Source organism: Euprymna scolopes, chromosome 10, assembly GCF_053919585.1.
Source record: "Euprymna scolopes isolate OS-2025 chromosome 10, ASM5391958v1, whole genome shotgun sequence".
Classification (NCBI taxonomy): domain Eukaryota; kingdom Metazoa; phylum Mollusca; class Cephalopoda; order Sepiida; family Sepiolidae; genus Euprymna; species Euprymna scolopes.
Window position 1 is genome coordinate 42,084,364 of NC_136491.1, and position 23,797 is coordinate 42,108,160.

The following is a 23,797-nucleotide window of genomic DNA, read 5'->3' on the forward strand; positions in this document are numbered from 1 at the left end:
ATGCACGGGTCTTAAACTATTGACTCTGACTTCTTCAATATCTCAACTAATGAATACGCCTTGCTTTTAGAAGAACTCTAAAAATATTCAAGAACACTCTGTTTATCCTATTGCTGTAAACTTCCATTTTTAAGTATATATAAAATATTGGTGCTTCTACAGAATTGGGACTAAATTTTGTAGTCAATAAATGGAGTTTTCAGATAAAAAATGATGGTTTCAGCTTTTTTTTTTTTGTCAATTCTAATAAGTTAAATTGGTAGCTTCCAATTTATGCAGTCGAAATTACCTGAATATTACTTAATTATTAAACAAAAAAAGTTTAATCCTGTTAGCAGGTGAAAAATTTCCATGAAAATTTGTGAAATTTAGCACATTATATGGCAACACTAACACAAGCACAGATCTAAAATTTTAAGCTAATCTGCATAGTAATAAACAACTGGCAACCATTTTGGTGACTTGCATTTTTTTTTTCAGCATGCTAACTTTATATGAAAACCAATGCTAAAATATCATGGAAACATTGATTATTCTAGGAATTTGTAAATTGAGAACAACAATAATAAAGAACAAACAACTTCAATATTGTTTCATAGTACAATCAATATTTTATCTAATTGCCATTTTTATTGACAAGAGCAAAAAGACTTTGGTCCATTGAAGATGTCAAATATTCAGTGGCTATCCTTGCAGAATGAGATGATGCATTATCATGCATGAATACCGTCTTTTCCTGGAATGCCATAATAATGCCATAATAATCTTGTTCATTCTTCGATGTGACAGATATGATTTCTTACAAATTTTCCCTTTGTCAGAACGTTCATTGCAAAGTTGAGGGTTAGTACAATATTTTTTGATTGTATGATGATCATGGTATAATTCTTTGGCAATTTCTAAGGTGGAAATCTTATTATGGAGCCTTTGAACAATTTTAGACTTCTCAGCTTGACTTAAAGCACCTTTTCGTCTCATCTTGCATATTTAAAGTTAGCACGTTGAAAAAAACTGCAAGTCACCAAAATGGCTGCTGTTTGCTCGCTATTGTACAGATCAGCTTAAAATTTTATATCTGCGCATGCGTCTGTGTTGCCGTATAATGTGCGAAGTTTCATGAATTTTCATTGAAAACTATCGGAGTTAGAACAAAAATATCGATTTGCATATAATTCTGGCACAGGGTGTATATATATATATATATATATATATATATATATATATGGAGAGAGAGAGAGAGAGAGAGGGAGGGAGAGAGAGAGAGAGATTTGTTGATTTCTTAAACGATAATACAGTTAACTTAGCATCTTCACCTTGAAGATCTTGTTTCTTAGGAAATCGCCCATATTTTATTTGGATGTAAACAAATAATATTTTTATTTATTTATTATTTTTAAAACAGTAATCTACGGACATGCACGTTTCGATGCACTACCTCTCTTCATATATATATATATATATATATATATATATATATATATATATATATATATATATATATATATATGTTAGGATTTTCAGAATGTGAGAGATTGTATAATAAATTCCACAGCCAAACAACGTCGCAGCTCACAAGAGCCATGACAGTCAACGAACCGGAAGTCCAAGACTCGAGTTTCGCCCTCATTTGGGCTCATCAGTTAGACACATCCGAGCTCAGGATGTGTCTAACTGATGAGCCCAAATGAGGGCGAAACTCGAGTCTTGGACTTCCGGTTCGTTGACTGTCATGGCTCTTGTGAGCTGCGACGTTGTTTGGCTGTGGAATTTATTATATATATATGTATATATATATATAAGAAAAAACATTTTTACTCTTTTTGCACCAAAAGATTTTTATCCATTTTGCACCAAAAAAATTGTTTTTATCTTTTTTTGCATTTATGACTAGTTTTCATGTAATGCTGTTTTAATTAATGTCAGTACCAGCAAATTCATAGCTTTGCTATAATTTCATTTGCTAATATCCTTCCTCTGATGAGAAGTATGCATTTCTTTTAAACTCTGCAAATTAAGGAAATTTCAATATACTTTTTTTGAGTATCATGTTGAACAATAAATTAATGTAAAATATATTTTACAGTCTTCAATTTTTTCTTCTATGACAAGCTCTATTCCTGGAGCATAGGATAGAATATGTGCTGATGTGATTGCAAGAATCAGAAATGAATGGAATAAGTTCAGGGAACTACTGCCATTACTGACTGTTGTAATATTTTTTGTATTATAGGAGAGTATGACCACAATGCACAAAGAAACCACTCCTGCAAGCTTTGGTATTCTCAATAGCAACATACAGAACAGAATGTTGGGTCTGGAAGAAAGTCGACAAGAGGAAAATTGCTACTTTTGAATTGTGGTGCTACCGTGAACTTCTTTGTGTTAGCTGGATGGACAAACATACAAACAAGTGGGAGAAGATTGGACCATGCCGAAGACTGCTGAACAACATCAATGACAGGAAATTGCGATTTTGGGGACATTTGGCCAGGACAGACAGACTAACAAAAGATCTGCTGTTTGGTACAACCTCTGGCAAAAGAGGACGTGGAAGACCAAAAACAAGAAACTCAGACAACATGAAGGACATCATAGACATTAGGATGACTGAGTTGCTTAGAATAACACACAACCGGAGTCAATGGCAACGGTTTGTGAAGAATGTCACGGCTGATCAGTAATAACCATTCTGTCAAATAGAGAGAGATGACCACAACGATTTAGGCGATTATATTTTTAACCATGAGTGATAAGAGCGAACCAATCAGCTGCTAGAATCACCTTATAAAATATACTGAATCTCTTTGAATTTTTTTGGTGATAACTTTCCATCTTGACACGAGAAGTCCACTATGCTTCTGCTGATCCTGACTGGTTTAATTACTTACATGGAAAAGCTTTTTTGACTAGATTGATGCTGCCATTTTTTGGCTTGAGATAACAACATTTTTCTATTACAAGAATAGCTCTACACTTAAGATTAACCAGCCTAGCATTACCATTTTCAACCAAGGGAAAAGTATCAGGCATGTGTATGCATTGTGGGTTTATTCAATTTCTTCTAGGTATTTAAATTTATCATTGAAAGGTCTGAACCTGAATTGAGTTGCATTTTTATTTATTTATCATGAATTTTTACAGTCACGTATTTTCGCAACCCTTCTTTGTTATTTTTAGTCTCTGCCAAACACACTTGGTTTTTGTATTTAATTTTATTTCTGCAATGAGTACCTTTGTCTTCTATTTTTTTTTTCTTTTTTTTTTTACATATTAAACATTTTCTTGATGAATATGCAAATTACCACATCGATTACACAAAGACGGGATTTTTCTGTCTTCAAATTCTTTCTTAGCTATGTGTTGATATGTGTGTTCTTTTCCCCTAACTTGTGTTTTATTTTTTGTGTGATTTTGAAAGTTTCTGTCTATTTTTTTTTTTATCTGCGTGACTCCTGCTTTGATATCCATTGAATCATTTTTAATCATTTTTATTTTCTGGCAGTCTTCTATTAACTTTTGGAGAGTAAGGTTTGGTTCATTTTCTAATTTTGTTAGGATACACCTTCTAATTTCCACATCTCTACCAGAAGTCAGTCCTTGTGCAAATACTAAACATTTTAAATTGTCTACACTAAGGTCTACAAGTTTGAAATTGTCACAATGTTTACTTACCATGGCTGCATACGTTGCAAAATCATCTTCATCATTCTTTTGCAAATTCAAACATGATTAATGTTTATGGCATGAAGATACTTCCAGGCTAAATAGTTTTGTAAGAATATCTTTTTCATAGATGAGAAAAAAAAAATGTTGACAGAAATATTTAATATTTTTAAAGCAAATGTCTTTTCCCATAGAACAGAAATAAATGTTGACCATGACGAAAAAGGCTGAAAACCGTATTTCCTTTATGTTTTTTTTTTTGTAAATAAAAAAGAAGTTCAATGACACACTTATTTAATGATGTGTGAGAGAAAAAAAAACATGAATAATTTGTATTCTCTTTCCTTTGTATTTATGGATACATCAAAGATGTTGTGACAGTGCCAAGCAAAAAGTTGAGAAAAAAGTATGAAAATATTCTTACTTTCCACAAGTTTGTAATTCAAACTTTTATGTCCATGCACTTATTTAATTTTCACAAGTTCTCTTTTCCTTTCGTCAGTGTTTTCTGACCATTTGCTTAGTTTAATTCAGCTTTCCATTGTGAGTTCTTTTGAATGTTGTGGGTATTTTAATGCACGGGTCTTAAACTATTGACTCTGACTTCTTCAATGAATACGCCTTGCTTTTAGAAGAACTCTAAAAATATTCAAGAACACTCTGTTTATCCTATTGCTGTAAACTTCCATTTTTAAGTATATATAAAATATTGGTGCTTCTACAGAATTGGGACTAAATTTTGTAGTCAATAAATGGAGTTTTCAGATAAAAAATGATGGTTTCAGCTTTTTTTTTTTGTCAATTCTAATAAGTTAAATTGGTAGCTTCCAATTTATGCAGTCGAAATTACCTGAATATTACTTAATTATTAAACAAAAAAAGTTTAATCCTGTTAGCAGGTGAAAAATTTCCGCCATCTTGTTTAAATTAAAACAGAAAATTACTTTCCTTTTGAACTTTCCTGTAACTTACGATAGTTTTAATCAAATTCTATTTTTTATTTTCTTTAATAAATAATTTACTACCTTATCGATTTTGGTAATTTTTGGATATAATTATCGAGGAATATGTAGATACCATTGTTTTAATGTGAAATTCAGTATTACGATTTCCGAAATTTCGTCCCAATAGTGTAGAAGTGCTAAAATATCTCTTTTGTGAATATATACCTTCTGAACTCATTATTTTGTTTCTGTTTATTGTATAACATGTCCCTCGTTTTTCTCACATTTAATGATAGAACTGTAAATCTTTTTCGATGAAAATATTTCTCTGAAACCACTCATTCCAAAAATACTTCTCCCATTACAAAACATTTAAAGTAATACATCCCAAACGTTAACACTTGATCTCTATATGAGATACATAGATATTCAAACATCCCATTAAAGTTCTCCTTTTATCTTTCACGTGTTGATTTAGTAAAGAAGTTAAGAAATTTAATTTTTACTCTTTACAATTGACTGGTTAACTGTGTTATAGTATATCTTTCTTGTGCTCTCTTGGGCTAATTGGATTCTGTAATGTCTCGAACAAAGGGAAATGACTCCAAAAAGATTTACCTCCCCTTGACAGTATATAAATAAAATAAAAACAAACGTGCATCAGTCAGAGGCTGGCAGCCGTTCCATATGCAGATTTTTTGCGTCCCTGTTATTTCTTTCTTTGAAGCATTACTCTCGCGAGCTGGGGATACCTTTCAAACATTACATATTCCAGGACAAGAATTCATCTAGTCTGGTGGAGTAGCCAGCTTTGTGCTATTACTAACTGTAATATCACTTCAAGAAGGTGCATCATTCCTTATGTAGTGTAGGTTAGTCACAGAGAAGGAATCTTATTTGGGCTTCGATGCTATACTTCTATGTTATTTTGAATATTTAGTCAGGGTTTCATTATAAGGTGAAGTATCTATATGCCAAGTTCTCCTAACAGAGAGACTTAAGAGACTGGAGGCTGGTGTCTAGTAGGCATTCAAATTCTGTTTTTCTCAAATTTTCTTAGCATTTTGTTCCACCTGGGGAGGAGGGCATCCAATAGGATGGCAAAGATTCACCTGTTATTTCATACATTCAAACCTAAAGATCTTTTTAAGATTCTAACCACCCCTTTAAGTAAGTGCAATTGTTTGGATCTCTCTTGCACTTGGTTCACAAGGTATATCTGCCAGGTATCAAGTTGACAACAAAGTTTTTGTGGATTTTAACTTTTAAATTCAGATGAACAGATATTGGCTTAAACAAAAATTTAGTGATTGAATCAAGACACTTTTGCCAACGCAAAACACGTGTATTTATGTCAGTGATGTAAAAATCTTGTGTTTTGGTGGCGATGAAGTCGCTGAAGGCGTTTTTGATATCGCTTAGATTTTGTAAGCATTTCTCATGCAGAAAGTTGTCGAGATGCTTGAAAAAGTGATAGTCTGTAGGTGAGAGGTCTGGAGAGTATGGCGAGTGAGGCAGAGTTTTGTAGCCCAATTCATTCAACTTCTGCATGGTCGGGTTAGCAACGTGCGGTCGCGTATTATTGTGAAGGAGAACTGAGCCTTTCCTGTTGACTAATGCTGGGTGTTGTTGTCGAAGTTTCTGATGCATTTCATCCATTTGTTGACAGTACTTCACCAGCGTAATGGTTTCACCTGCATTCAAAAAGCTGTAACGAATGAGACCAGTCACAGACAACCAAACAGTCAGCATGACCTTCTTTTGGTGCAACTCCTGCTTTGGGAAGTGTTGTAGAGCCTCGTCAGCATCTAATCACTGAGCTGAGCATTGTCAGTTGTTGTAAAGAACCTACTTTTCATAGCAAGTCACAACCTGGTTGAGAAACGAGCTGTTCTTGTATATAAAAAAAAAGGGAAGATGACACTTCATAATAGCATTTCTTTTGGTTGTTGTTCAATTCGTTAGGCACCCACTTATAAAGTTTTTTTGTCTTTCCAATCTCTCTCAAGTGGTTGGGAATAATTGTATACATTACGTCTAATTCAGAAGCAAGTTCTCAAACAGTTGTGTGTGGATTGGCTTTGACTAAGGCTTATGATTGATCGTTGTCAACATCCGATGGCCGACCACTACGGTCATCATCTTCAAGACTCTCGTCACTGCCACAAAATTTCTTAAACCATCATTGTGCTGTGCGTTCAGTAGTGGTTCCTTGGCTAAATGCTTCATTGATATCATGAGCTTCAATCTCCTTTTATGCTCTTTGGAAGTGAGTTACTTCCCTTGATATTTTTCATTAGACTCGATGCCTGTGTACATCTTGGTAGAAACAAGCATTTTCAAGCATATTCAGACTTCTTGTACTCATTCATTACTATTCATTCAATTTCGTCATTACAGTGTGCATATTTCACCAGGACTTTACACGCCACATCCTTTGACTCCATTGTGGTCATAATAAAACACGCTTTAGCACTAACACGTGTCTCTCAATTATCAATCTTAACTCAACCAATTTTAATCTCTAATCTACTAGACTAGCGGATCACATACAAAAACTGATCTACTCCTAAATTCTTCTTGAACAACATGTAAGTCCATTGAATAAGCAATCAGGGAGAGGGGGGGGAGTGATGTAACATAAGAAGCTTTGTATAATGTTTGGTTATTGTATTTTCTTAACCCAAATCTGCCTTTAATTAGCGACCAATTAATTGAGCTATTTAGACCTAACTCTAATTAATTATTTGCCTCTCGGCTTTTTTTCCTAAGCTTATAATAACACTTGATACCAGTGAACAGCATACTTAATTGTATAAATAAACAAATGCATTTTTAAAATCGCTAGCAGATGCCTTTGAAGGTGTTCTTTCAATATGTGACTTACCGAACGATCAGGGTTAGTTAGTTAGTTAGTTAGTTAAAGTTAGGGTTAGGGTTAGGTTTAGTTAGTTAGGATTAGTTAGGGTAAGTTAGTTAGAGCTAGAACTAGTTAGTTAGAGTTAGGGTTAGGTAAGGTGAGAATTATTTAGGTTAGAGTTAGTTAAAATTATAGTTAGGATAAGTTAGGGTTAGTTACTGTTATAGTTAGTTAGTTAGCATTAGGGTTAATTAATTAAGGTTAGAATTAGTTAAATAGGGTTAAGGTTAGTTAGTTAGGGTTACAGTTAACTATGGTTATGGTTAGTTAGTTAAGGTTAGAATTATTTGGTTGAGTTTAGTTAGTTAGGTTAGAGTTAGTAAGGGTTAGAATTAGTTAGTTAGGATTAGTATTAGTTAGTTAAGATTACCATTAGAGTGAATTAGTTATGGTTAGAGTTAGTTAGTTAGTTAGTTAGAATTAGTATTTATTAGTTAGAGTTAGCTTGGGTTAAGTTTAGTTAGGGTAAGAGTTAATTAGTTAGGATTAGAGTTAATTACTTAGGGTTAGTTAGAGTTTTAATTATTTTGTTAGGGTTAGAGTTAGTAGGGTTATGGTTAGTTAGTTAGAGTTAGTTAGTTAGAATTAGATTTAATTTGTTAAGGTTAGTTAGTTACAGTTATAGTTAATTAGGGTTAGTTACTTAGAATTAGTTTAATAATTAGTTAGGGTTAGAGTTTTTTAGAGTTAGTTAGGGTTAGGGTTAGTTAGAGTTATGGTTAGTTAGGGTTATAGTTATCTAAGGTTAAAGTTAGTTAGGGCTAGGGTTAGTTAGTAGTTATTTAGGTTTTGTTAATTAGTTAGGGTTAGGTTAGTCAGTTAGGATTAGTGTTAGAGTTACTTAGGCTTAGAAAACATTTTGTAGATGATATATTGGAAGGACACTTATTCAAGCAAATAACATGTCCGTTTATTTTTTTTTGGGGGGGGGGTTAAATATGGACTCAGTACTTGTATTACTTGGATTGTTCGGATTGCTATTCTCATCTTGGTTGTTATTTTCACAATGTTTCAGCCGATGTAACGCCTGATCTTCTTTAAATGCTTTTTTTTAGAAGTTGGGAATTTTTATGCTGAATTTGTTTACTATAGATGTCAATAGCGATTCTATTTCTCTGTCAAGTGTCCTTTTTATAGCCATAGTATTTTTGCATGAATCTTCTTTGCTCAGTCTTATAAATCAACCATGCAGTTACTTCTCGTTTTTCATTTTGTACTTTAGGTTTTTCTAGTTTTTATATTGTATCATCTGCGCAGTCTTCTATGCTGATTAGTCCTCTTCCCCTTTCTTTCCTTTTTACATAGAGTTGATCGATGTCATCCTTTGAGTGCAATATATTGCGTATGATTATTAGTTTCATAATTCTTTGGTTCAGATTTCTGAGTTCTTCTCTTGTCCAATCAATGAAGGGTCCAGAATAGTTTACTAGAGATACTGCCCAGATATTTATTACTTTAATTATATTTCTACTATATAATTTGGTTTCTAAGTATTTTCTTGTTCTTCTCAAATATTCTCGTCCAATTGTCTTTTATCTTTCTGTTGATTTCATGGCATCCGCTTCAAAAACTCACAGATATTTATAGGTATCATGTTTGTTAAGTACTCTCGTCTCTTATTAGTTGGGCAGTTCTGCTGTTTTAAGATCCCTCCCCCTTTTCATTGACAATAGTGCACATTTTCTCATTCAAATGTTCTGGCTGAAGATTGTTGTTGTATTTACTGTATATTCTAGATCATTTTTGCAATCATTATCATTATTATTTCAAGTTCTCACACAGGTCATCATCAGAGATCACTCACTGATAACAACCGCTAGTGTTCCTCAGAGCCTGGATGCCAACGTCTCCCCAGATCTCCAGTACTCTTCACCTGTTTTGATAACCATTGTAAATTTTGCATTATTGCAACAGTCGTTTGCCATTGACTTGTTCATTGGTAATGACTAGGGCTATGACAACAGCATATTCTTTTCATTGTTTTGACTCTCGAGTATATATCTGACACAGTTAGACACAGTTAGACACAGTTAATCAACCGAGAACCACATCACTATATAAAAGCATATATCAATGGATACACACTCAAGAGTCAAAACAATGAATAGAATATGCTGTTGTCCTAGCCCTAGTAATGACTATTGGCCTCACTGGAATTTGGATGGCAATAAACCTTCCCATCGTCCCAGTTTCATTTGCACCATTCCAATCGAGGTTTGGTTAGTGCTTTCTCTATACAGTCTTTTCAACCTCTTTGACTCTTCTTAACTATTTGGTGTGGTGCCAGTTGAGGCTAACATTACACTTTTTTACTATTAATACTATTATTTACTCACTAGGAGTAGTCACATAAATCATTAACAGTGATTGCTCATTAGTAACAACACATGGTGTTTTTGGAGTTTGAGTGACAACAAGTCTTGCCAGATTTCTTGCATTTGTTGTGGTGTGATAGCTAACCACTTCCATGTTTGTAAACAAAAACATGCAATGAAGCATGACACTGCTGGAAATATGCCATAACTATGCGTGCTAAATATAGGAATAACCCAGTGGCGTAGCTAGACCTTTTGCCGCCCGGGGCGGTAGTAAAATTGCCCCCCCCCCGGCATTTGGGTGCCCGGAAAATTCGTCCATGAAAAAAAAAAAAAAAAAAAAATCATCTATGGATAATTCGTCCCTGGAAAATTCGTCCATTTTTTGCTAGGTAGGAAAACTGGTCCATTATTATTAAGTTAACATTTATTCTGTAGTAGCTTAATTTTCATACCTTGAGAAAATTAGTTCTACGGTATCTAATTTTCCTAAATTCAATTAAATTAAAATTAAAATATGAAAACTGATTTTTAATATTTTTTATTCATTTGAGATTTTATCTGTTTTCCTTTTGTTTTAAGTAGATGGTGGGGGTTGCCCGGGGTGATTTTGCAATTGTAAAGTTTACAAGGAGTTATAAAAAGTATGCTACAAAAACAAACGTTTGATACTTTCAAAGTCTTAGCCTCATGAATTGGACAGTAATAAAATTAATGAATTCAAACTTTCGCATCTAATGTTATTTCCTCTTTGATGTCGGTGTATATACACCCAAATATCCAACTTTCTTTTCGCACCTATTCGATAAAAATTTATATGAAAGTTCCCCTTTAAGTATGAATTTGTTAGCATTTTTTTCGATTTTCCCCTTTTACCATCTCAAAATGCCGCCCCCATGCTGCCCCCCCCTCGACGTTCAGAAAATAGGGACACATTTTTTCTGATTCCGATACCCACCAAAATTCCGATTTTTTACAACCTTTTTGGTATAAAATTTCATATTTTTTGTTAACTTTTGTTTATTTTTATTTATTTTTTCTACTTTCTATTTTTACCCTCTTAAAATGCCGCCCCCTCAGGTGTGCCGCCTGGTGCGCCCCCCCCCCCTAGCTACGCCAGTGGAATAACCTTTTCTTCAACAATAAAGAAAAAACACAAAACTCAATTTTTTGCAACAAAGCAAAAATAAATTATTTTTAGACAGAGATTTAAATTCACACTGGCAATAAACGCCATATATCTTTTGACAGTAAAAAATCCTGCTTGAAATTAACGATAATCATTCATTGTTTAGTGATGCCATCACTGGCTGTGAAGGCTGTAGCATGAACGGCTCTCCATCCTAAAATCCTTCAATTCAGTTCTGGAGTTAGAAGCGCTTCCATCCTGATTGAGACTCTCATCAAGTCGGCATTCCCAGTCACCGCAGAATGCGATGCACACTCACTCTCAACTGCTGTCTACCTTCTGAGACTCCCCCTCACAGCCTGCCATTCCAGTTCCTGAACATGCTTCAACTCTAGCTCACTCCCAGCAACTCCAGCTTACTCGTGCAGCTTTCAGCAACTCCAGTTCACTCCAGCTTACTCTTGCAGCTTCCAGCTCACTCCTACAGCCTCAAGCGACTCCAGCAGCCCCAGCTTACCCTACAGCTTCCAGAGATTCTAGCTTACTCCTACAGTCTCTAGTGACTCCAGCAGCCACTGCTCACTCCCTGCAGCCACCAGGTCACTTCTGCAGCTCCAGTACTTCCAGCCACCAGCTCCGGCAGTCCACTGATGCTCAGCTACCTATTCCAGTGCCCACTGACGTCTGTCTACCCATACCAATGCCCACTCATGTCTAGCTACCTGCTCCAATGCTTACTTTTGTCTGGCTACCTGCTCCAATGCTTACTTTTGTCTGGCTACCTGCTCCAGTACCCACTCACATCCAACTACCTGTTTCCAGTGCCCCATGAACTCTTGCTACCTGTTCCAGTGCTCACTAACATTTGGCTATCAGTTTCCAGCATCAAATCCCGTCTATATGACTTTGATTAACCTGAGACATGTCATCCTACCTCAGGAATATGATAATCTCAATCCTACAAGACACCCATTCTCACTTCAGCAGATCCTGATATCCATTGCTGTACATTTTATCTTTTTCTTGGTAAACAATAAAACATGATATCCTATCATCTTAAACCGAATATCTGTGTTTGCATCTTTCTTTGCTATTGCCATCACTTTTCTTGCATTGTGTTTACTTTATTAGTTGTACGGTCGATTGGCACCTTCACACCTTTCATCCCTCTGCAACACACCTTCTGACAGTTTGGATAGCCATTATAAATCATTTTCATATAACAAGTTTAATAACAGATCGGATCAGGTCATCTTTTTTTGCACTATTTTATTCTGAAGTGTCATATTGTCCTTAACAAACCAATGGTGAACTGTCAGTTTCTCATTTTTTTTTTCAACTTTCTTATTTTGTTTTTGCTAGAAATGGGGCATCCTACTGGATGCCAGATATTCACCCAGTTATTTCTGACACTCCAACTGGGAGATATTTTTAAGATACTAACCATTCCTATACATTCAATTGTCTACATTCGTCTTGCACTTGGTTCACTGGGTATATTTGTCAAGTAGTTTTTGAAATTCTTTTTCATGAGTCTGTTTGCTCCTATAATTTTTGGAATGATGGAGATCTTTCTAAGACTCCAGTTTCTTTTCATGTTATGCTTAAGACCTTGGTATTTCATCATCTTCTCCCTTTTAGCCGTGTTTAGGCCAGCATCATTAGAAACACTGACTTCAATGAAGGTTATATATGTTGAAATGTATGCATGAAAAACTGAATTTGACCTTGCACAAAACAACAAAAACAAAGTCTATACTATCCTATTGTATTTATTTAAGTACTTGTTCATATCAGTTGTTTCAATTTTCCTATAAAGCACTTTTCGTTGTAATTATGTATGGTAAAAATTACATCTATATATATATATATATATATATATATATATATATATATATATATATATATATATTCTGTATACACGATCCTGCACAACCCCCAAACAACTCTGTTGTTACGACCCGACATAATGCAAACAATTCCGTTGATATGACTCAACACACTACCAGAACAACCTCGGCAGTTATTCTCTGAATGACTCTGCTGTCTTTTTCTTGGACTATCTCATTTTCGCTATAGGTAGGCCTAACTTAAAGCACTGACACACAATTCTTGAGTGTTTTCACGCATGCCTGTCACAAGCCATATCTCATTATAAGTTTATTTCAACTCTATAGATAAAAAGGCGTGGTCAGATGAGGAAGCTTGCTGAAAGTTAACTCCAACTAGTCTACCCACCTGAAGATGCCCTTTTATCTGAAAGATTGAAATAACTTTATTATGAGATGCAACTAACTGATTCTTTGAATTGTTTTTCTTTTTTTAACTTTATATATATATATATATATATATATATATATATATATATATGTGTGTGTGTGTGTGTGTGTGTGTGTGTGTGTGTGTGTGTGTGTGTGTTGGGACAATAAATTGGAATCAGAATCGGGAATCAGAAAAATCAAAACTTTTGGGGGTATCAGAAATCGGTATTGGAAAAATTTGTGCCTGTTTCTTGATATCAGCCAAACACGATTCTTTTAATTGTCTGTTTTATTTTGTTTTGTTTACAGCAAAAGCTTCCACTGGAACCTAAAGGGGATATCGATCATACCAGTTATCATAGGTGCCACAGGACTTATGAAGAAGAACCTGAAGTCCTACCTAACTAATATTCCTGGTGAACCAAGTGCAAAAGAGATTCAGACAATTGCACTTAAGGGAACAGCGAGGATACTAAAAAGAGCTCTCGGTTGGTTTCAATAAAAAAGCGGGGCAATGTTGGCAGCTGGTTTGGCTGCCCCATACCCGGCATTACAATCTTCAAAGGAAGAAAAAAAAAAAAAAAGTAATAATAATAAAATAATAAATATTTATTGATTTTAAACTACCAGTAAAACTAAAAGCTATAGATCTTCCCTCACAAGTGTACCTTTACGTTTGAGAAAATATCTGCACATTCAACATGTCTTTTTACAATAATTGGCAAAAAAATAACAACTTTATAGTTAAACATTTAGAGATTTATAAAAAAATTAGAATCTGAATTAGTAATTGTATTGGGAATTTAATATGTAATTGATAATTGTATTGGGATCGGAAAAAATGTTGGAATTTTCCCATCTCTGATAGATGGATAGATAGATAGATAGATAGATATACGTCCATGGATGTATAAAAAAATGAAGATAATAACACAATGTTCAGATAAAAATTATTTAATTAATAAGTAAATAAAATATCAGCTAAAAAAATGGTAATCTATATTTTCTTTTAGATTTAAGGATGCAAGATTTTCTTCAAAGCTTCCTCCAGTCAGCGCCTAAAAAAATAAAATGGTAAAGATATAAGTGCAGTTATGCAAGATTAATAATAAAAAGAGAGAAGGAGTTAGAATCATTTTAAGCCATATAATAATAGCCAAGAGGTGATCTTTTAAACCAGCGCATTTCAGGTGAAAACATTATTACATACTTTGTGTCATGGCAAAGTTAGTATAAATTCCAAAATTTATGAAAAATAATACAGTAGAAGATGTGCTAGATGGATTTTTAACAAAAATCGGCCACAATATTCTAAAATACGTTGGTTTAAAAATGTCAAACTCTTAGTTTAAGTCAAGGGTTATCTCCCTTGTTTGTCATACTGAATTGGTTGCACAACTCTTCCACATTAAAACATACAGTAAAACTCGATAATTCAATAAATTCTATTTTTACTTGAAATCCTGGATAGAGTCCAAAAGAGAGTTGCCAATATGATAGGTCCTGAACTGTCATCTAAGCTTCAACCTCGGTCCAATCAACGACATATTGCATCTTAATGACGGATACTCCAATGAACTACAAACCTTTTTTACCCCCTCGATGTAAATACCCCCAACAAACCCAACAAGCAGCAAAGTCCCTCTCATAAGCAGTAGAGATTCCTAGATGTAAGAAAGCCTTTTACTCTAATATTTTCTTTCCTAGAACTGCTAGACTCACGAATTCCCTTTCAGGTTTCTGGTTCTCCAACTGTACTGACATGCAGAAGTTTAAGTGTAATGTAAACAGACATCTTGCTGCTCAACTCCCTACATAGTATCTCTGCAACTTATGCCCCTGATATTAGCCCCCTACATCAAAGTGGAACTGTGCTTTGTTTTAGGCGAAAATGTAATAAAAAATTTTTTAAAGTATTTTTCTACTGGATCATTTTTCATAATCTTTGGAATTTGTACTAATTTCGCCATGACACAGAAGTATGTAATAATGTTTTTACCTGAAATGCGGTGGGTTTAAAAGATCACCTCTTGGCTATTATTGTAGCATTAGCTTTTATAGTCAGGGATGGTAAAGGTAGAAAATTTAACATGGCTGTGGAGTTATAACAAAGAAATGAGACAGAGTTTCAACCTCTTTTCAGGCATGACTTGAGACACAGTAGACTTGATAAATGATAGCTGTTGATAAACTCACAAAACCCCACCCAAGCCAGATGGGGTGTGTGTACATGGGGACATGGACAACTGATACCTTTATCCATACAATGTTTTCTTTGTATTTCATAAATAAAATAAAAAAAAAGATTTGCAGCCATGTAACTTGTTAATCGTATTTAAAAAAAAAATTCAAACAGCCAGATGATAAACTTATAAAACTTCATCCAAGCCGGATGGGGTTTGTGTAAATGGGAGCATGGACAGTTGATACTTTGGTCCATGTGACAATTTTTTCTGAATTTTCGTAAAAAGAAAAATTCAGAACTATATAACTTGTTACTTCAATGTTTCTATATCATTGGGATAAGAATTTGTAGTCGATAAAGGGAGTTTTCAGATAAAAATCAATGGTTTCTACTGATTTTTTTTGTCGGTTCTAATAATTTACAACGGTAGCTCCAAATTATTCAGTTGAAATTACCTGAATTATTAAAAAACGACTTTAATTGTGTTAGCAGGTGAAAAATTTCTACCATCTTTGTTTAATTTGAATAGGAAATTACCTCCCTGTTGAACTCTCCTGTGTTTTACAATCGTTTTCATCAAATTCTATTTTTTATTTTCTTGAACAAAAATTTTCCTACCTCATCAATTTTCGCAATTTTCGGATATACTCATCTTAAAAATATGAGGAATACGTAGATACCATTGTTTTCATGCGAAATTCAGTTTTACGATTTACGAAAATCTCATTCCAATTCTGTAGAAGCGCCGTTAGTTCTGTTGTTTTTTTTTTTAATTGCAATGAAGGCACCATTAACATAAAAGGTAGATCAAAATTATTTTCTTCCTCCTACTACTACTTCTGAGATTATTAATAAACACATACCGGTACAAAAACTACTGAGAGACCTCCAGCAAATTTAGCATCAAACACTCTTGATATAGCAGATATTTCAAAGGAGAGTCCAAATTATTCTGCTACTAATATTACTGCTAATAAGAATAAACACTGTTATCCTCATCTTCATAGTTATTGTTTCACAACATTTCGACCAACTATTCCTCTGGCCTTCGTCAGACAGTTAACCATGACGGGATAGGAATGCTGAGTCTCTTTAACTGTATCCTCAGTAATTACTGCCTTCCATAGTTGTTGTCAATTATAAAGATGAGGATAACAGTTCACAAATAAATAAATAACTATACAAATCACTCATTTCAAAGAATTCCTAGAAAAAAAAAAAAATAACAAACACATAAGTAAAAAAAATTATTGGGAGGAAACTTCAACAAATTTGGCTTGAAGCACCAGGCAGAAGGCCAACATACTACTACTACTACTACTACTATTAATAATAATAAATTTTAGTGTCGGCATCAACTAGCACTACACCAACTAGTTGAGAAAGATCATGGAAAAACTGAAAAGAGAAAGCACTAACCAGACCTCCATTGGATAAGTGCAAAACAGGCTGGGACCTCGGGGAGGCTTATTGCCATCAGAATTCTAGCAAAGACCAATGGTCATTGCCAGCAAGAAGTCAATGGTAAGCGGCTGTTGGAATAATGTAAATTCATTTGCAAAGGTTAACAAAAGAGGTGAATAGTCCTAAATATCTAAGAAGACTTGTTGTCACTCAGACTCCAGGGAATACTACCAGTTGTTGTCAGTGAGTGATCTCTGATGATGAGCTGTGTGAGAACTACTAGTGAGTAAACGTAGTAGTAGTAGTAGTAGTAGTAGAACAACTATTACTACTACTACTAATAATAATAATACATAACAGTTGAAAATTCATGAATAAAGAATAAGAACATAAAATAATTTATAGCAAACACAGTAGAATTAAATTCTCTATCATCCTGTATAATTTTAATATGTGAAATAAGACAACAAGGAGGTAGAGTTAACAAGAATATGCATTAACAGAAAATATAGACATAATATGCTGCCAGAGACTTTTTTTCTGGCTTGGTCATAGCGATTCTGCCTCTTACTTCCATTATCACTATTCATAGCATTGGGTTAGGATTTATGCAGTCACGCGGTAGGGTACATCACCATGTGGATTAAATAATGGTTTCAGCTTGAAATTTCATAAAAGTTCTTGAGTTCAACACAAAAATGGCTGAGTTTGAACAAGTGCATTTAAAAGAGGTCAGGGTTTACATTGGTTGAAACAGTGCAAAAATAACAACCAAGATAAAAATAGTCATATTTTTTTCTGAAATTTTTGAGATGAGGTTTGATAATTTATATTATCATTAAGGTTATGACAACAGCATATCCTTTTCCTTGTTTTGATTCTCAGGTATATATCCATTGATACCTTATACGTTTTTATGTAGAGTGATGTGGTTCTCAGTTGTCTGTGTCGTATATATACTCGAGAGTAAAAACAAAGAAAAGAATATGCTGTTGTCTTAGCCCTAATTATTATATTATTTGGATTATTCGGACTACTGCTTTCATCTCGAGTGTTATTTTCACAACATTATGGTTGATGTAACTTCCGACTTTTTTCAGGTGTATTTTGTCGAGCTCACAAATTCTGGAGTTCAACAAGATACATCTGAAGAAGGCCAAAGGTTACATCGGTTGAAACGTTGTTAAAATAACACTCAAGATGAGAACAGTAGTCTGAATAATCCAAATTATATGAATCCTCATCTAAAAAAATTCAGAAATATGACACTGTTTTCATCTTGGTTGTTATTTTTGCACCTGAAGAAGGTTGGAGGTTACATCGGTCGAAACATTGTTAAAATAACACTCAAGATTCAGGTTAGTTTGGGAGTATTTATGTCAAGAGGGGAACAAGTGCTTCTAAGGATGGAATACTGCTGCCATATCTGGGCAGGAGCTGCTAAAAACAGCCTATCCTGCCTTGACAGAGTACAAAATAGACTTCGTGGCTTAGTGGGGGATGCCCTTTTCTCTACCCTGCAACCTCTCTCCCACAGAAGAGACGTTGCGAGCATATCCTTGTTTTATCGTTATTTCCATGGCAGGTGCTCGTCTGAACTCCAATCTCTGGTCCCCCCTCGCCAATCTTACACAAAAAACACTCGTCTAGCTGAATCCACTGTGAAAAATTTTCCCCACTCTATCTGTGCCTAAATCAAAACGTAGATTCCATGAACAAAACTTCTTTCTTAGAACTGCATGCCTGTGGAACTCTGTTCTGTCTGCCTGCTTCCCACCTGACTACAACCTGGATTTCTTCAAGTCCAACGTTAACAAATTCCTAATGAACCGCCCCCTTAAGTAAACGCTTCATTAAATCTCCACACTAACGTACTGTACTTGCAATAACCCTTATCCCTGAATGGCTTCTGGGCCTTGATAAGTGGTGACCACCGTGTAAAAAAAAAAAAAAAAAAGATGACAACAGTAGTTCAAATAATCTAAATAATACGCTGTCTGAAATTTGAAAGCAGAAAAAAAAATACCAATGTCAACAATAAAGACGGGAGCCAAGGCTGAAGAGATAAGTCGAAATTTTCACTTATGTAAATAGAAGTTAACAAGCTTCCATATTTGGCTCTCTATTTATGAGCGTCAGCTCACTCGATGACCTTTGGTAATTGGTTGGGATAACCAATTACATAATCATACCATCATCGGAGAAATGCTAATAGCCTTTCGAAAAAGAGAAATACAGACGAAGAGCTTATTCACATAAATGGACAATATCACTTTAAATATGAACTTTTTTGTTGCTGCTTTGTTTGTTTGTTTGTTTTTTGCAAATCAATATAATCACAACGTTGTAATTTGTGGAAGTTGAAGGGAGATGAAAGTAGAACCAAGTGAATTACCATTTTAACACACAACACGATTGGCGCTTTAGCTTGGCTAAAATGGGTAATAGGAATTCGAGGTTTTGGAATTTCCTGAAATGCAAAACAAAACAAAAAAAAAAACAGATTAGATATTATTATAAAATAGCTTCAAATCAAAAATAGAAAACAAAAAATAAAATAAAAGGCAAAAAATATAACAAAAAAAAAAAAGAATATTTTTGATGGAGACTATTTTTAAAATAATAAAAAAAAGAAGCAAGTATCCTATTTCTGTCAAGAATTTAAAAATGGAGTATTGTTATAAGTCTGCTATTATTTATTTATTTTTTTTGTCTGGCGATCGTTTTTGATTAAAAAAATGGAGGGGTATTAGAACGTCTTTTGGTCAGTATATGTCGTGAAGATGTAGACAACTAACACTTCCTGCTATCCTTATTTACTTGCCTCCCCACGAGAACAGAGTAAGACACAAGGTCTTTAATGTGAGAAAGCATAAGCTCCTCCAAAAAAATGGCACTCAGGATTGGGATCAAAATACAAATTGCCTCTGTCTAGATGGATTTCTTTTTCACTAGCTGAGAATGGAAAAGACGAAGCAAAGTATCCTAACAGATACTACACTGTTCTTAGCCAAAAAGACAATGCAGACTGCTGCTGCTGATATTACTGAGACAAGGGGGTCATAAAAGTGTGCTGGACTGGTCTAGGGATACTGCTATTGACTATAAGAGTGGGGATTGTTATTGTTGTTGAGCATCATTCATTCATTTCGTATGAAATCAGATGATTATTGTTGGCATTTGTTTCCCCAATATCTTTCTAGTTAGAATTCTTTCTGGAACGACATTGTGTACTTAAGGGAGGGACCATGTGAAGGTTACCAACATTCCTAAGAGTGGCTAATAGAAAAAGGGAGTTTTAAGGAAGCAAAAGATGTGTAAATAGAATATTAAATAGCAGAACAGGAATTTTATCTAATATTGAAAATCGATTATGTGGGTCTTAAGAGGGTGCCTGGCATTACCTGGCTGTAAAATATGCTTAAATATGATATTTTAATTCATGCTGATTTTGTATTTATTTTTATAGAGACAATTCTCTACTGATTATTATATTGTACCTAATATATAGTAGTGATTTTAAAAGTTTTAAAAAAATATGACGTGGGTGCCATCAGCTAGAATCAAAACCTAAACATATAGCTCTCCAGTCTTATTCTTTACCATCTATACTATGTCCTAACGCATATAAAAACTAAAAAATAACATTGTAAAAGGTATAAATGTATATTTGTGCATGTGTAGAAGAGTACTTTAAGTCGACTTATGCCTGCCAAGTTCAAATTTTTTCAATTATGACCTCTATTTGTACCGGTTAAACAAAGAGAATTTGTTCTACAGATCCAAATGCCCTATACCAAGTTTCAAATTTGGAGACCAAAGAGTGACAGAGGAATTTGATAGAGACCATTCTTCAGATGCAAAGACAAAGTCAATTCATATATATATATATATATATATATATATATATATATATATATATAAGTTCAGTACAACCAAAATAACAATAAATCTTGTATGTTTTTGTCAAATGCATGCGTAACCAAACACAAACGCATGCATGCACAAACTGCAAAGCATTCCGACAGCTACGAATATCAAATCAAACAAGAAAACAATAGAAATACAATAAATAAAAAAGTAAATATACTGTAAATGTACTGAATATCTATATATATTTATTTTTCTCCAGAGAACTCGCATTTTGTATAGTTTATTTACATTTTTTTTTTTTTGCAATTTTTGTAACAACAAAAGTTGTGTTTTTGTTCTCCTGTGCGTCATGAGTAAGTTGCTAGAATCTGTGTTAAATACAGAAGTAATCAAACATCTCAACAAAAATAACCTTCTTAGTGACACTCAATATGGTTTCCGTTCTGCTAGATCTACAGCAGATGTCATTACAGTTATATCGCATAGGATTAGCAAATCTCTCGACGGTGGCAATCTTTCTAGAGCAATTGCTCTTGACATATCTAAAGCCTTTGATAGGGTATGGCATAAAGGTTTACTTCATAAGATCGCTAGCTATGGTATAGCTGGAAAAGTCTTCTCAATTATTAAATCATTTCTTTCTGATAGGTTCATAAGAGTAGTAGTTGAGGGGCAAAAATCAGAAGCTCACAGTATTAATGCCGGTGTCCCTCAGGGATCCATCCTGGGCCCAACTCTTTTCCTGATCTACATTAATGATCTTCCAAATCATATCCTTACATCATTTGTAGACATTTATGCTGACGACACTACCATTTATGGTACCACATCTAAGACAGTAAACGAGCAAGTTCTCTCCAATTCTCTCTCCTCTGATCTTGAGCACGTAGTACAATGGGGAAAGGAGTGGCTGGTTACTTTTAATGCATCTAAAACCAAGCTTCTCTCTTTACATCATCAACATTCTAATCCACATTTGTCATCAATTGAAATGAATGGCTCTCGTCTTCAGGAGGCCTCAAGTTTTGACAAGCTTCTGGGCTTGACCATTACTCCTGATCTTAAATGGAACACGTATATCAAATCTGTTGCCAAGGTGGCTGGAAAAATGGTGGGATCTTTCTATCGATCCAGTAGATATCTCACTGCTGATGCTATTCTCTACCTATATAAGAGCCAGGTACGTCCAAGGATGGAATACTGTTGCCACATCTGGGCAGGAGCTGCTAGAAAGGACTTGTCCTGCCTTGATAGAGTTCAAAATAGACTTCGTAGCCTCGTAGGAGATGTCCTTTTCTCCTCCTTGCAACCTCTATCTCACAGAAGAGATGTTGCGAGTTTGTCTCTGATGTATCGTTATTTTCATGGAAAGTGTTCAACTGAGCTTCAATCTTTGGTCCCCCCTCGCCAAACTTTCACAAGAAACACTCGTCTAGCTGTAAACACTATCAATAATTTCCCCCACTCTTTATCTGTGGCTAAACCTAAACGTAGATTCCATGAACAAAGCTTCTTTCTTAGAACTGCACGCCTGTGGAATTGTCTTCCGTTTTCCTGCTTTCCGGCTGACTACAATATGGTTGTGTTCAAGTCTAAAGTAAATAAGTTCTTGATGAGCCGTTCCATATAAGTTATTAAATTTACCAAATTTTCATTACTAATGATTACTATATTGACCAATTTCTACTGTACACTCTTTAACCCTTATCCTTGAGTGGCCTCTGGGCCTTGATAATGTGGTGATGCCTTTGTAAAAAAAAAAAAAAAAAAAAAAAAAAAACGCATTGATAGGCCAAATAATATGTCTCTTAGTGACGCCATTTTTTAAGTTTAGTAATCGTTTGTTTATAAAGGGAAGAATCGATTTCTAGAATATGAGAATTTTCAGAGCTCAGCCAATCAGAACGGATGAAATTTAGCAAGAGAACCTGCATTATTTACAAATCAGAAATTGGAAAGTTTATGTCTATGTATCTATGAACCAGTTATGGTCGGTGTAATCACAGTATCTGTGGAAAATGTGGAATTGGTCCCAGTGACAACTGGTAGCAGTGTTAAATATTTAGAGGGAAAACTAGGAACTCCTTCCTCTGAAGATGTTTCAATTGTGATGGCGTTGTTCATTGAATGCAATGTAGCATTTTATTATCACGAATGAATGTGTCGAAAATGGTGTTTGAAAGCTACATAAGAGTAGCTATTAGGCTAAATGTATTGAATTTGTATGTGGCATCTGTTGTTGCAAACCTACGATACTTTGGTCGAGAGGGGAATTTCTGCAGTCATCTTATATAGAAGAATATATATATATTTATTTATTTATATAACTTTATTTCTAAGTTCAAAATGGTGTAATGTAAGCAAACTATAACATATTTGCAACTTCTCTTTCAATTTTTGGATTTTTTAATCATGTCCACGCATTTTATTTCCTTTTGGTGGATTGATTGTTGCTATTTATTCTGGTGAGTTAAGGGCAAAATAGATTCATTGATTGATATAATAATTAAGTGATTGATTTTGTTCTACGAAACAGATACTGTCAAGAATTGTAAGTGTCAACTGAACTAAAGGAATAAATTGTAAGATGGTCAACATCATGAAATTTGGAATATAAACTTTTGCCATTTATTCATTATATTGCTCTATAATTACATTGAGCTTCTTAAATAAGGATTGGTATTTATAAAAAGGGAAATATAAGTGAATAAAGAATATTTCCAGGGAAATATATATATATATATATATATATATATATATATATATATATATATATATATATGTGTGTGTGTATATATATATATATATATATATATATATATATATATGTGTATATATATGCATATATATATGTATATATATATGCATATATGTATATATATATGCATATATATATGCATATATATATATATATGCATATTTATATATATATATATATGCATATATGTATATGCATATATATATATATATATGCATATATATATATGCATATATACAGGGTGGGCCAAAATAAGTGTCCTATTTTTAAAAATTCATAAATTCATGTAAGTTTTAAGAAGTGCTTTTCGACCAAAATTTGTTTTGTTTATTTCAAAAATATCTC

General features: G+C 34.0%; 1 protein-coding gene across 1 annotated transcript in view; it reads right to left on the reverse strand.

Annotated features, from left to right (window-relative positions):
• Positions 1 to 14,170: 14,170 nt before the first annotated feature.
• Positions 14,171 to 23,797, reverse strand: part of LOC145285941 (queuosine-tRNA galactosyltransferase-like) — a 67,198-nt gene continuing 57,571 nt past the window's right edge. Inside the window, exons 11-12 of the mRNA XM_080134449.1 lie at positions 19,217 to 19,291; positions 14,171 to 14,290 (exon numbers count right to left, since the gene is read on the reverse strand). Of these exons, the coding sequence (XP_079990575.1) occupies positions 14,210 to 14,290; positions 19,217 to 19,291 (156 nt within the window). The 3' untranslated portion in view covers positions 14,171 to 14,209. The remainder of the gene's footprint in view (positions 14,291 to 19,216; positions 19,292 to 23,797) is intronic.